At 44.0% G+C, this 14779-nt stretch overlaps 1 protein-coding gene across 4 annotated transcripts in view; it reads right to left on the bottom strand.

Annotated features, from left to right (window-relative positions):
• APBB2 (amyloid beta (A4) precursor protein-binding, family B, member 2) overlaps positions 1 to 14779 on the bottom strand; it is a 433566-nt gene that overhangs the window by 135955 nt on the left and 282832 nt on the right. For 3 of the 4 annotated variants that reach the window (XM_011949059.1, XM_011949060.1, XM_011949058.1), the window contains 3 exons: positions 13706 to 13768; positions 13243 to 13328; positions 13085 to 13145 (listed from right to left, as the gene is read on the bottom strand). In XM_011949059.1, the coding sequence (XP_011804449.1) occupies positions 13085 to 13145; positions 13243 to 13328; positions 13706 to 13768 (210 nt within the window). The remainder of the gene's footprint in view (positions 1 to 13084; positions 13146 to 13242; positions 13329 to 13705; positions 13769 to 14779) is intronic. The other variant, XM_011949061.1, reaches the window with a different exon arrangement.

The following is a 14779-nucleotide window of genomic DNA, read 5'->3' as shown; positions in this document are numbered from 1 at the left end:
GAGGCGGAGGTTGCTGTGAGCCGAGATCACGCCATTGCACTCCAGCCTGGGCAAAAACAGCAAAACTCCATCTCAAAAACAAAAAACAAGGCCAGGGATGGGCTGACCTACGCTGAGAGGAAGGGTAGCCCAGCAATGAAAAGTTTGGGATCCGGAACCAGACTGCCTGGGTTCAAATCTCAGCTCTGCCATTTACCAACCACGGAACTGTGACCAAGCCACCGGACCCTCTGTGCCTTGGCTCCCTTGACTACAAATAAGAGACCCTCACAAGGCTTGTGGGAGAACAGAGCACTGTGAGGCTTGTGGCAGCATTTCCAGGGGTGGGGATAAAACTGAAAGACAGAAAACTGAACTTGTCCATAATGGCCTCACAGCACCTTTGTGTATTTGTGCCCATACATGCTAAACGCTCAATGAATGTCAGCTAACATAATCATTATTGTATTATGGGGAAGAACATAGGCTTTAGAGCCTGCCTCCTTGGGTTCAAATTTCAGTTCACCCACATAATACATTAGGTTCTCGGAATCCGAGTTTCTTCATTTGTACAATGAGAATAATAACTTCACCTCCCCTGCATGGTGGTTCTGAGAATCAGAGAGATGCATGGAGAGTGGCCAGCACATGGCTGGACCTGGAGAAATGTTCATTTCCTTCTCCGTCCATCCTCTACTCTTGTCAAATGATGAAGGTCGACACTGGATGCCCATTCATTCCATTATTTCTAGCTCTCAACCAAAACATGGCGAGATGCATAAGAATATCTGAAGAGAAGAGATGAGCTTGATGGAGGATTTTGCTTTATTTATTTAGTGACACTGGCCCACAGCATTGGTGAAGAGGAGAAAAAACTAAGTACTTTCTAAAAATATGCTCTAGGTTGCGATCTCATCTGAGTTTGTAACTCTGAAAAAATCATGGCTCTCAGGAGAAGCACTTTTTGAGAAATCACATGCTTTTGGCTCTGGGTTCCATGTGTCATTTACGTGGGTCCATTTTCCAGCTTTGCTAGAGACAAGGGTCACTTGCAGTTCAATCTGACCATTGGTAACGTGGCTGGAGCAGAAAAGTGGGCCCCAGTGGAGACCTGTCTGCTCCTTCCTGAGCAGCATGTCTGCTGAGAGAATGAGACTATCATGGATCAAAAGGGACACATATCCTATCAGTGCCAACAACAGAGGGGGAACTAAGCATGTCCGGCTAGAGATCTGGGATACGAATGTGTGGATCCAACAGCTAAGTACACTTTTCATGAAGCGATCTTTAGTCTGAGGGTCTCCTAAAGCTAAGTGAAATTATTTATGTGTTAGGGCTTAGAGAACTCATCCAGCTGAACTGCTTCAACATGAAGCAACAAAAATCCAACTTGCAGTGCAGTTGCAAGCTACTTCTTCAATTTCAGCAGCACTGTAACTGTCATTCTTAAATGACATTAGCATTGTCTCTGCCGCATCATTTTGTTTCCTTCCCCAGTCTGACTGATCTCCTACCATCCTATGTATGTACTAGCCATTGAATACACACATGCTGAGTGAACAGATGAATCTGCTGCAGACTGCTGTTGAGAGCTGCCACTCTTGGTGTCAGTTTAGAGTCTGGAAATGTGAAAGGCTGACTACCGAAATGATTTTCTTATAAGTACTAGAGTCAGAAGCAGAAGAACTTAGACCTTGATCTTTGTGACTTAGCTATAGGATCTCACACTTGGATGAGATTTTAAATAGGAATCCTAGAAGTGACAAAGTATTGTGGCTTAGCTAGAAATGGCTTGGCAACTGAATTATTTATTTACTTACTTTTTGAGATAGGATCTGGCTCTGTGGTCCAGGCTGGAATGCAGTGGCACAATCTCGGCTCTCTGCAACCTCTGCCTCCCAGGCTCAAGCGATCTTCCTATCTCAGCCTCCCGAGTAGCTGGGACTACAGATGTGTTCTACCATACCCAGCTAATTTTTTATTTTTTATTTTTAAGAGATGGGGTATCATTATGTTGGCCAGGCTGGTCTTGAACTCCTGAGCTCAAAGGATCCACCCCCCTCAGCCTCCCAAAGTGCTGGGATTATAGGCATAAGTCACTGCACCTGGCCAGCATCTGAATTAATCTAATTGTTTTGTAGGAAAAACCATCAGTTCTCCATCAATTTTTAAACTGCAAATAAAGCAGAAATGTTTTCATCACTATCTAAATGCCAGTATCTGGCATTAAGCTCTTAGGCAGCAAGCCTGACAGAATGAGTTCTGAGACGTGCTGGCTCTTTTCCAGATGGCCTTGGAATGCCAGCTTCAGGACCCCCAGGTCTCGACCAGCTGGTCCTTCCTGGAGCACCCAGACCTGCTGAATGGATGTCCCGTGGCCACTCCTGCCTGAGGCTGTTCAGTTCTGTGATTATTCATGGCCCAAAATTCTGTGCCAAGACCCAACAGGCCAGGTTCACACACCTGCTGCTCTGGCGCCATCAGGATGGTGGCTGTTGCCACTGCTGCTGGCTGCTGCCCATTTCCTCACCTGTTTCCTACCTCATTCCTTCAGGGGAAGAGGGAAGTCTGCCTTTCCTTCATTAGTTTTTCCAGGCATCTGCCCCTCAGAGGGCGCAGCTGCCAAGAGTTAGACAACAATGCATCTTTTTTCGACAGCACCCTTCAAAACTCGGGGACTCACACATGGCTGCCAATTCCTCGACCGCTCATTCAGGCAAGCGTAGTGACCAGAAGTTAATAAGGGAAAGGAAGCCGTGCTTCTGCCAGGAACACGGCATTATACGCTTGGCTGTGTTGGCAAATAAAGGGAGGAAAACAGTTTTAGAAACACAAAAGCTGTCCTCTGGGGTAGGAGGCAAAATGAGCAGCCAAGGCCAATGGGAGTGAGTGTCTGCACCACTCAGTGGAAAAGCAGGCTGGATAAGGGTCACGGAGCCTGGCTTTGGGTCCTGCTCTGCCACAACCAGCTATGCATGCTTGGGCAGGTTACTTTGCTTCTCTGCGCCTTCTGCTTTTCCTAAGGCTGGAATGAGATGATCCTTACTTTCTCTTTGTGAATACCAACCTAAGAGCCATGCATGAGAGGCTGAATCTCATTCGGCCAGGACTTGATATATCCAATGCTGGCTCTGGACCTTGGTTTCAAGATGCAACCATGTTGCTATTTTCTGCCCTGTACTGAAGGCACTAATTTTGAATGACTGAAAAGTGGGAATGACATGTTTAGCAGATTGTACCACCCAAAGATGGCTGCATTAAAACCTCCCATCCTATGCGCTCCTTCTAACGTGAACTTGCCACTGTCTCATCAAGAGGTGGTGTCTGTTTCTCCAGTCCTTGAATCTGGACTGTGACGACTCTGAACAACAGAATACAGTGGAAGTGACGTGGCGCCATTGCCAAGAAGAGCCTTTCCTCACCTGGTGGCTTCACCTTCCTGCTTCTTGGAAGCTGGACACCAGGTAAGAAGTACAACTGCCTACCCAGAGACCACCTCATGAGAAGACCAAGCCACATGGAGAGGCCCTGGAGGGCGCGAGGAGGAGCACTGAGCCAGGAAGCAGGTTGGAGAAGCAACCATCTTCGAAGAGGATCCTCCAGCTCCAGCCGCCCCCATGTGGATCAGGCAGGAACTGCACCGCCAAACCCTCCCCAGACACTGGAACCCACTAAATACTGAGCAAAATAAATGACTGTTTTAAGCTACCAAGTTTTGGTGCAGTTTGCTATATAGTATGCAGGAACAGATAACAGAAACAATGTTATCCACAGTATTAGGCAAATACAGATGGACTTCATCTTAACAGATCTGTTCCTAAAAGCATTTGCTGAAAATGAACACAAATTCACATATCAAATCATTTTCAAAGCTTCCGCACTTACAGTTTTTGAACAGAATGGTGGCGGGGGGAGAGAGAATTACTAATTCCAGTTACAATTCATATATACTTATTTGCTTAGGTATCGTCTCCTGGGAAACCATCCAAGTCACCCCTTTCACCCAGCCATGGAATATGGCCCCAGAACAACCCCCGTTCATGACTCAGTAGCTCAGCTCCTGGCACAGTGCATTGAATTTGCTTGTTTATTCTCCATTGCTTGAAGGCAGGGGCCATATTCATTCCTTCTTGTAGTAGGAACAGTATAATGGCCAGTGCATAATGCTTATTATATGCTAAGGACTGTTCCAAGCCCTTTACATGTGTATTTATAGTGTTTATAATACGTCAATTCAATGTTTGTAACAGCCATATGAGGTAGGTTCCATCATTACCCTCATTTTGCAGATGAGGAAACTGAGGCACAGAGGGGGTAGGTAACTTGCCCAGGGTCATCCAGCTAGTAAGCAGCAGAGCCTGGCTTTAAACCGGGCAGTCTTGGTCCAGAGTCCACGCTCTTAACCACACCATACATTAAGTATGTATGCTCCTTTCACACTTAGCATTCAATAAATGTCTCTGACTCAATGAATGAATCAACAATGCAAATCAAACCCAAACTTCCCACACAGATCAGGATTTCTGAAAGAAGAAACCTGTACCACATGAATAAAAATCAATTATAAGAACTACATGCAGCTGTAAAATCCCATATAAATGCTAAGTAATGATAATGAATTTGCTACACAGACCAGAAATAAATCTGAATGAGAAAAGGTACTTCCCTACTACTTCCTGCTTATCTATTAGTGCTAGTCAGTAGCTGTTAATATAATTACTTCATGAAAATCTATGCTAATAGGAACCAAGGGAGGGCACAGATAAATAAAGCTCACAGATGAATATTAGAATCTCATGTCCATTCACCATTCAGTTCAGAAAGCTCCGTCAAACCTACTACCCAATGGTTTGTTTCGTCTCCTTCCTCTTCCTCTCCATCTGAGGCAAGTTATAACAGAAGAGTAAGAAGGCACACAAAGCTTTCACAAAATCCAGTGCCAATAAAAAAAGTTCCTGAACAGCTGCAAATTGGTTGCAAATGGCCATAACAGAACTAGAAGATACTGCATAGAAAGACGATGTGTACTCCCCTGCAGAAGCTGCACAAAATTGGTGCCTTATTTTTATCAGGTTTCCAACTGTATAGTGTTATTACTCCGTGTTGTTTGTAGACTGGCAGTATCAGTATCACCTGCAAACTTAACAGAAATGCGATTTCATGTCCCACTCCAGAGCAAATGAATCAGAATTTGCCCACAGTTACAGTAACATGTGAAAAGCACCACAAAAGATTGGACCACAAGTCTGGATGAGGGTGAGAAGGAGTTTGTCGTCAAGCACTGACCTTCCAGTTCCCTCACATATTCCCACCTTCAACAACCCTGCTGCTCCAACCCCAAATACCCAGGCTGCCAAAATGATTTTTTTTTAATGGGGTCTTGCTCTGTTGCCCAGGCTGGAGTGCAGTGGCATGATCTAGGTTCACTGCAACCTCTGCCTCCTGGGGTCAAGCAATTCTCCTGCCTCAGCCTCCCGAGCAACTGGGGTTACAGGCATGTGCCACCACGCCCAGCTAATTTTCGTATCTTTAGTAGGTACAGAGTTTCGCCATGTTGGCCAGGCTGGTCTCGAACTCCTGACCTCAGGTGATCCGCCATGCCTGGCCCCAAAATGATCTTAAAAATGAGAGAAGCAATAACTGGGAACAGGTGGGTGTGACACTTTCCCGGCCTTTGGAGTCAAATGCATCCGTGTTTGAGTCCCTGTTCCATCAGTTACTAGATGTGTGATAAATAACTGATGTCTTATAAGCATCAGTTTCTTATCTACAATATGGAAACATAACTATAATGCCTGTTTTTGCAGGAAAATTGCACGTTAAGTGCCTGGCAGAGGGGAGGGCACCTATGCAGAGTGTGCTCAGGAAAGAAGAGCCAGCCCTGGTTCATGGCACTCTCTCTTTCCTTCTCTAGACTTAAATACAGATAGACTATTTCATCTCCAGATGCCACAGATAAAGGCTACCACATTTCATTTGAAATCTGAAATTTTCTCAGAACCTGAAATGACTTCTAATTTGATGACACATTCATTTGAAAGATGAGGACACTGAAACCCAGAGAACATAATATCTGGGGCAGCATAATCTTCCTTACCCACTTCCTTAATTATGTGTTTCAAAGAACAAGGTTCTAAAAACAATACCAAAAACTTCTCCTCACAAATATATTGAAAATGACTTGTTATACACTGAGACAGAGACAGCAGGATGGAGTGGTCGGAGGCTCAGAAGACCCATCTTCAAATGCCATCTTCACCAAGAACTAGTTGTTATCACAAATAACTCTATGACTCATTTTTTTTCACCTCTAAAATAAACGCCCATTAGATCGGCTCTAATGGCACTTCCAAGCAAAAGAAATTCTAATTCCAGATAAAATGTTGCCCCCTTTTTCTTTGAGACAGGGTCTCACTATGTCACCCAGGCTGACGTGCAATGGCCGATCATGGCTCACTGTAGCCTCAACCTCTTTGGGCTCAGGTGATCTTCCTACCTCAGCCTCCCGAGTAGCTGGGACTACAGGCGCATGCCACCACGTTAGGCTAATATTTGCATTTTTTTGTAGAGACAGGGCTTCACCATGATGCCCAGGCTGGTCTCAAACTCCTGGGCTCAAGAGATCCACCTGCCTCAGCCTCCCTAGGTGCTGGGATTATTTAAAGCATGAGCCACCCCGCCCAGCCCCTCTTCTTTAAAGATGTAATTTTCAATATTGTCCACCAGGTGGCAGAACATCTCCCTTACAGAAGTCTGAGCGGAGTTAACAAAAGACAGAAAAGAACTCTGACGAAACAGTAAATAGTTTTCAAAGCATTACGTTTTCTACAATTTGATTGTAACTAGGTTTTGAATGTTAATCAAAAATTTGGTCAGCCATGTGCCACGGGAAAAGGGCTAAATTCCAAATCTAAGATATTAAACTAGGATGAGCACAGCGGGTGATGGGAATTGAGAAGTGCAAGCTACCTGGCCGCCTAAAACATGCCAAGGAGTTGTCTTCTTAACAAATGCGCGTGAGGGGCAACCATCTACAAAAGCCTTGGATATAGAAAGTTTTAAAACATTTTCCATGGAAAAGTGGCATAAAATAGAAAAAGAACTAACTGAAGAAAATGTGTAAGATCACAAAAGCAGATAGTTCTGAAGTTAAAAAAATGGATAGGGGACTGGGCGCAGTGGCTCATGGCTGTAATCCCAGCACTTTGGGAGGCCGAGGCGGTGTATCAACTGAGGTCAGGAGTTCAAGACCAGCATGACCAACATGATGAAATCCTGTCTCTACCAAAGAGAAACAAAACAAAACAAAACAAAAAAAACATCAGCCGGGCGTGGTGGTGCATGCCTGTAATCCCAGCTACTTGGGAGGCTGAGGCAGGAGAATCGCTTGAATTAAGAGGCGGAGGCTGCAGTGAGCTGAGATTGCACCACTGCACTCCAGCCTGGGCAAGAAGAGCGACAGTCCATCTCAAAAATAAATAAATAATTTTAAAAAATGTGGCCGGGTGCGGTGGCTTACGCCTGTAATCCCAGCACTTTGAGAGGCCCAGGCAGGTGGATCACTTGAGATCAGAAATTCGAGGTCAGCCTGGCCAACATGGTGAAACCCTGTCTCTACTAAAAATAATTAGCTGGGTGTGGTGGTGCACACCTGTAATCCCAGCTACTCAGGAGGCAGGGGCAGGAGAGTTGTTTGAACCCAGAAGGTGGAAGTTGCAGTGAGCTGAGATCGCATCACTGCACTCCAGCCTGGACGACGGAGTGAGCTTTCATCTCAAAATAAATAAATGAACGAATGAATGAATGACTATATGCATAGAGACTAAAATGGAATATGGCATCCTAGATTAGATCCTGGAACAGAAAAGGGCATTAGAAGAAAAACTGGTAAAATCAGAATACAGTGATAATTAATACTTTTGAATCAATGTTAATTTCTTTGTTTTGACAAATGTACTACGATTCTGTAGGGACACAACATGATGGCGATCTGGAGAAGTGGCTATGAGAACTCTGTACTATCTTTGCAACTTTGCTATAAATCTAAAATTATTTCTGAATAAAAATCTTACTTTTAAAATGCATAGAAAAATAAGAGGAAAAAATAGCCAGGAATGGACAGAAACAGAGTTTCATAGGAAATGTCCTATGTCTATGATAATTTAATAAGGGGAAATTTTTTCTTTTTTTTGAGACGGAGTCTCGCTCTGTCGCCCAGGCTCTTGGAGTGCAGTGGCGCGATCTCAGCTCACTGCAAGCTCCGCTTCCCGGGTTCATGCCATTCTCCTGCTTCAGCCTCCCTCGTGGCTGGGACTACAGGAGCCCGCCACCATGCCCAGCTAATTTTTTGTATTTTTAGTAGAGACGGGGTTTCGCTGTGTTAGCCAGGACGGTCTCGATCTCCTGACCTTGTGATTTGCCCACCTCAGCCTCTCAAAGTGCCAGGATTACAGGCGTGAGCCACCACACCTGGCCAATAAGGGGAAATTTTAAAATTAAGGGTTAGTAGCTCACACGCAATAAACTAAGACGAATAAATACAAATGACAAAGCCTAGAGTGAACTGGGATGTGGATAAAGAGGAGTACTCTAGGGATATTACTGATGGGATTATATGCTGCTACAGGCTTTCTGGAAAATTTTGCAGTAAGTGACAGAAGCAATAAAACTGATAGCCTTTGCCCAAGTAATACCAGTTTTAGCAACCTATACTAAAACAATAATTTAAACGAAAAAACAGTCATCTATTTTTATGAAGTTGTAGCTCTGCTCTGTAGTGGGGAAAAACTGCTTCTATGGATGCAGGTGCCTAGACACATTACGGTGCTATTAATTAAATGAAATATTATAATGGAATCAAGAGTGACCAAGCCGAGGGCTACAGGGAGGAGCGTGTGAAATAATTTTTCAAGAGCTCATTACATGCAACATAGTACCCTAGGCTGGGTCCTGGAACAGATAAAGGATGTTAGTGGGAAAAATGAGAAAATGTGAATAAAGTTTATAGCAAATGATATCAATATTAATATCTTAGTTTTGACCGATGTACCATGATTATGAAGAAGTTAATATTAGGGAAAGCTAGGTGACAGGGTCTATGAGAACTCAGTATTTCCAACTTTTCTACAAATCTCTAATTATTTCAAAATAAAAAGTTAAACAGGGAACTCAGAATTACATACAAATACACATACATGGTTATCAAGTACAAAAACTTTACTGTATAAAAATTTTGGTAGGTTCAAAAAACATTTTCAGAGTTAGAAAAAGACTGCTTCTTTGGGGAAGCATGTGTGTGTGCGCGTGCGTGTGTGCATATGCATGTGTGTGTGCATGCACGTGCGTATGCGTGTGTGCCCGCGTGTATGCATGTGTGTGCGCGTGCGTGTGTGCATATGCATGTGTGTGTGCATGCACGTGCGTATGCGTGTGTGCACGCGTGTATGCATGTGTGTGTGCATGCGCATGTGTGTGTGCGTGTGTGTGTGGTGATTTTGTGTTGCCATTGCTAGAGGTTTCATTGAACAACTGATTAAGACGCCCAGATTCAGAGTAGCTGAAGAGGATTTGGAAGTGTCCCCATTCTGACAGTCTAAAAATAATTTTTATTTTTTTCAGCATGTAAGTTTTAAGTAGGGAGTAAGGAAGATATTTTCTATAAAAACTTTTTGAGTAATCATTTCTCACAGACTACATTTAGAATTCCATAGTATATCAAATATTATTGTTAAAGTCAGGATTTTTTGGGGGGAGGGGGCCACTCGCTTCCCTGGTTCTTGGTGGACTGAAAGAATGTAAAGGGGCATCTAAAGTGAATAACTTACTCTACAAAGGTGCTAGAACATCCAGAAAGCCTAGGTCTTGCCACTTCTTCCTCTGAGGTGCTGGCTCTGGCCCCCAGGCAACACAAAACAGGCAGGAATGACTCCCATGGGGGACAGAAGCTCCTCCAATGTGTCTTCATTAAAGTCAGCTCTGAACTCATGGACTTCTCATGGACGGCAGTGCCACAATTATGGCTCACTGCAGCCTTTACCTCCCAGGCTCAAGCGATCCTCCCACTTCAGCCTCCCAGGTAGCTGGGACCACAGGCACAGGCCATACATTCGGCTAATTTTTTTTTTATTTTTTGTAGCAACAAGGTCTCGCTATGTTGCCCAGCTGGTCTCAAACTCCTGGGCTCTTAGTGCTGAGATTAGAGGCCTAAACCACTGTACCGGCTTGCAAAAGTCCTTTTAAGATTCTGATGAGCCCTTCTAGGCATTCATTCCATTCATGCTAGGAATCCTCAAGTTAAATAATCACCAGGAGGCACACACAGAAAACCCCACCTGCAAATCCTGTGATCTGAAAAGCTGTGGGTTTTTCATTCTCCCCAGGCTGATCTTTCCTTACTCTCTGTATTGTTCCAGCCCAGACTGATACACTGATTATTCTCTTACATTTTCTGTGGCTTTTTTTTTTTTTTAAAAAAAACTGTTTGTTCTTAAAGGTCTCCTCACATATTATATGGAACAAAGTAAGACACAGATAAACAATACAATGCATGTATTTTTTGTTGTTGTTTAGAACTAAGCACAGCTTTAGGAACTTTTGACAAAGCTGAGCTTCCTTATTAACATGAACAGACTCATAACAGGCATTGAAATCGACATGCTGGCAAAGACAGGTAGCAGATAAAGAATCCAGTAAGCAATACAGCCGTAAGGAGAAAAGAGAGAAAGCCCAGCCCACTGACTTGGGTTTAATTGAACCAGTCCTCCTATTCCTATTACCAATTCCATCTCCACTCCATGCTTTCCCCCTTGTCAATTTCACACCCTGGCTCCACATATCTCACTGCCCTAGCCCTTGGTGGTGGACAGAGATACTCACTGCTCCTCTTCCAGCCTTTGCTGATACAACTTGTAAAACACCAAGTAGCAAAGCAAGTTGTTCACAACCCGCGTTCCTTACCATAAAACTTATCTTTAGAGACCAGCATGTTAGGAGCAGCCCAAGGACTTGCTCAGAAAGCCATTGGCTCTAGAGTGACCATTATCTTACTGGCTGTGCTTAGAACGAAGCTGACTTGACTAGCAGCAGCAGAGATTTTACTGGGAGCCCTAAGATACTTACAGAACCAACTGGCAATATGGCAGTTTCTGGCAAAGGAGTCAAGGTTTTGAACCTGTATGGTGTTCCCCTCTTAACTGCTAAGAAAACCTATTTGCAATGTTATTTGTAGACACAGATCTGCTTTGGGATTCAGAACAAACAAAAAAAGAATCTGGGAAGATTCCTTCTCCTTCCATGGCACAGGAGGGTGAAGCGGAGGGGAGGGGAAGGTGCTGAAGTAGACAAGGTAGAATTCCATGGTTGTTAGCACCAGAAGTCCAGGTGCATAACTTGTAAATGAAAATGAAATATGTGAAATGAAAATGCAAGCCCCAGCCCCTCTTCAAAAAGCAGGGGGAAGATGCTATAAAAACTATTAAAACAAAGGTTTTTCCTTTCTTCCATATACTTTCTCTTGGCTTGTTAAGATGTTTTGTTTTGTTATGAGATGGAGACTCACTCTGTCACCCAGGCTGGAGTGCAGTGGCGTGATCTTGGCTCACTGCAACCTCTGCCTCCTGGGTTCAAGCGATTCTCCTGCCTCAGCCTCCTGAGTAGCTGGGATTACAGGCACATGCCAACATGCCCGGCTAATTTTTATATTTTTAGTAGAGATGGGGTTTCGCCATGTTGGCCAGTCTGGGCTTGAACTCCTGACCTCAGTTGATCCGCCTGCCTCAGCCTCCCAAAGTGCTGGGATTACAGGCATGAGGCACCGCATCTGGCTGTTAGTGTGTTTTTTAATTGCTATTTAATGTCACAATCCCTCAGGCATGGGGATACTTGTAGAGTAAGTGCAAACCCTTACAAACACTCAGGGCCCTGTCCATATCTTGGTACATGCACACAGACCATCAGCTTCTGGGTCCCTGTTCCCATCAGCTGCTGGGCAGATGCACCATGCACTGACCAGGGCCAGGGAAATCAAGCCAGGAATCCCCTCTTCCCATGGGCCCACAATCTCAACCCACAACAGATGGGTGGCCCATAAATGTATCACAACATCAGTGCTGGAACATGCTAAGTGCCTGGACTGTGGGTAGGCAAAAGGCTCACCCCCACTGAGTTGCCTGCGGAACACACAGCAGTGTTGCCAGCCCAGACTGGGTTGGTCACCACCATGCTCCATCCCAAGATACCCAGGGAGTGTGCACTTGACCCAGACCCTCCCATGCTCACACCCATGTCTCTTTCGCGGTAGAGTGCAGTAGGAATCTCTACGTAGGGAGCGAGATAGGGAGGTCTGGCAGGGCCTGGGACGCCAGGGGGCCAGAAGCTGAGAATTGCCCATGGACACTGGGAGGTGGCAGGACTGTGTGTAATCCGAAGCCCAGTCCTCTCATGGATGTTCCGTTGGACTTGACTTCTAAGATACAAATTCAAAGATTAAGAATTTCTTGACAGCAACCTTGAAGCATTCATCCCCACGCACAGGGGCCTTTTCATTGTGGGGCCTGTGCACCTGCACTGGCCACATGCCCGGAAAGCTGGCTCTGTTAGCACCCTACCAGAAGTCCAGAAACAAAATGGACACAAGTTTGCCCCCACTGTCCCCAGTTTTCCATCATAAAACCTAATTCTCCAATCTGTGTTTATGACAGGAATGGCAACGATATGAGGCTGCTCTGGTGGAGGGAGGTGGGAGGGGTCTCATACCCTATCGGTTTAGCCTCCTCTCCCATTGCTCTGCAAGACAGAGCCTGGTGTATCTTTAAAGACTTCTGAAGCCCAAACATTTGAACAATAATTGTAACTTATTACATTGTGTAAAGAGCTGATGCAGTGAGATATAGGCAGAGTCTTGATGGTTCTAGAAACGCCCCCAAACCTAACTTACCCTAGGGATTTTCTTCAAGTGTCAGGGAGATTAGGAAAGAAAGAGAATTGAGGGATAATTACTTATTAAATGGCTCTGGGTTGATGGTTTGTAAAAACTGGGCCATTATCCAAAGTCATTATTTGGATCTAAGAATATAACCTGGTGGCTGAAAGCAAGTCTCTTACAAACCTTGGCTTCTGGGTCACTGTTGATACTACAAGAATCATCATCGTCAGGGTGTGGGGCATTTCTAGACAGAAAAACAGAAAAGTGGACTTAGAATTCTGTTGCAAACTGTCTGCACAAAGCTATCCACTGACAGCAGGTCAGTCCTTCTAAGGTCCTACCTGAGTTTCAAAGATGCATAGCGTAGGGTTGCTCCTTCAAACTCTTTTAAACTGGGGTCCGGGTTAACAGTAGCTGCATGCAAATCCTAGAGGAAAATAGAACCTTGTTAATGTACAATGGGGGAGGAGTCCATTCATTGCCTCAAATATCAAACGGGAGAAAAGTCTTCCCAGCAAGAGGCAGAGAGTGTATGTGAGCTTAGGCAGAGAAAGGCATGCAAGGACTGTTGAATACTGACTGGTGCAAACGCCTGTTCTTACAAAACAACGGGGAACCTGGGGCATTCACAATGGGAGACACCAAAAAAAGGCAACAGGAGTGTGAGCTGAATGCCCCTAGCAAGAAGCCCGATCACTGTGTCCCTGCAGAATGCATGATATTCACGAAGAAGAAAAATATACAGCCACAGCCATGCAGAAAGGATAAAATATTAAATGATCTAAGATCTGACAATATACTTGCCTTCCAAATGTCACTATTAATCTTTCCCCCATTCAGAACAGCAAAATCACTCCATGGCTGTTTCTAGACATATAATTATTCACATAGGAAAAAAGCACATTGATTTAAATAAAAAGAAAAGAAAAGAAAAAAAAAACACAAGACACTGTTGTTAGCATTGATATTCACAAGATGGGTTAGGGAACAAGTTAACTCTAACAGCAACTTGTTGGCTCACACCCTCTATGTCTAGATTATCACCTGAAGACTGGGGCAGGAGAGTGATGGTGCTTTAATTACTTACCAAATAAACGACTAAACATTATTAGAAGCAGACAGTGAAGTTATTTCCTTAAGGTAATTTTAAAAACAAACAATGTAATTCTAAGTATTCAATAACTAGCATACCTAATTCCATAATAACCATTTCCTCCCTATAAACCAAACAGAACTGTTTTCTGGAGGTGGGGGTAGAAGGAGGGATGGGTACTGTGTTTGTTTGGAAACTAGGGCATGCCTATGGCTGAGGGCCCCAAAGTTGGGAGTCAAGATATTTTCATTTAAAGAAAAAAAGGAGAATGATGGAGAGAGAGGGTTAGTGAAGAACACAGACTGACATCAACATTTGGTGGAAATTTAACCTAACAAAAAACAGCTCTAAACAATCTAACATAAATTCCTCTAATTCATAAAAGCTCTACTTACTTTTTCTTTTTTTTTTGCTACAAAAGCCTCTTCACAAATTAATCCTTGATCATGAAATGATTTTCTAAACATAATTATAGTGCAAGGCATGAAGCTTGGCCTTGTTGGGAGAGCTCTTGCAATAACTGATTTTAAATCTAAACAACTCCTCCATCCACCTCAGACAATGAGAAAATGTCTTTTCTTTCTACTAGGCCTAGTGAATAATCAAATATTTTTAATCTAAGATTTGGGGAAATAAGCAAGCAAGGCTAATAAAACTCAGGAACAGTCTTGTGAATTTGCTTTATCGACTAGTTAGGCAAATCTGTTTGTATAAGAAATTAACCAGCCGGGCGCGGTGGCTCAAGCCTGTAATCCCAGCACTTTGGGAGGCCAAGACGGGTGGAT

Source organism: Colobus angolensis, unplaced genomic scaffold (assembly GCF_000951035.1).
Source record: "Colobus angolensis palliatus isolate OR3802 unplaced genomic scaffold, Cang.pa_1.0 Scaffold29, whole genome shotgun sequence".
Lineage (NCBI taxonomy): Eukaryota > Metazoa > Chordata > Mammalia > Primates > Cercopithecidae > Colobus > Colobus angolensis.
Note: the sequence above shows the minus strand (reverse complement) of the source record. Positions and strands in the feature narration are given on the sequence as shown.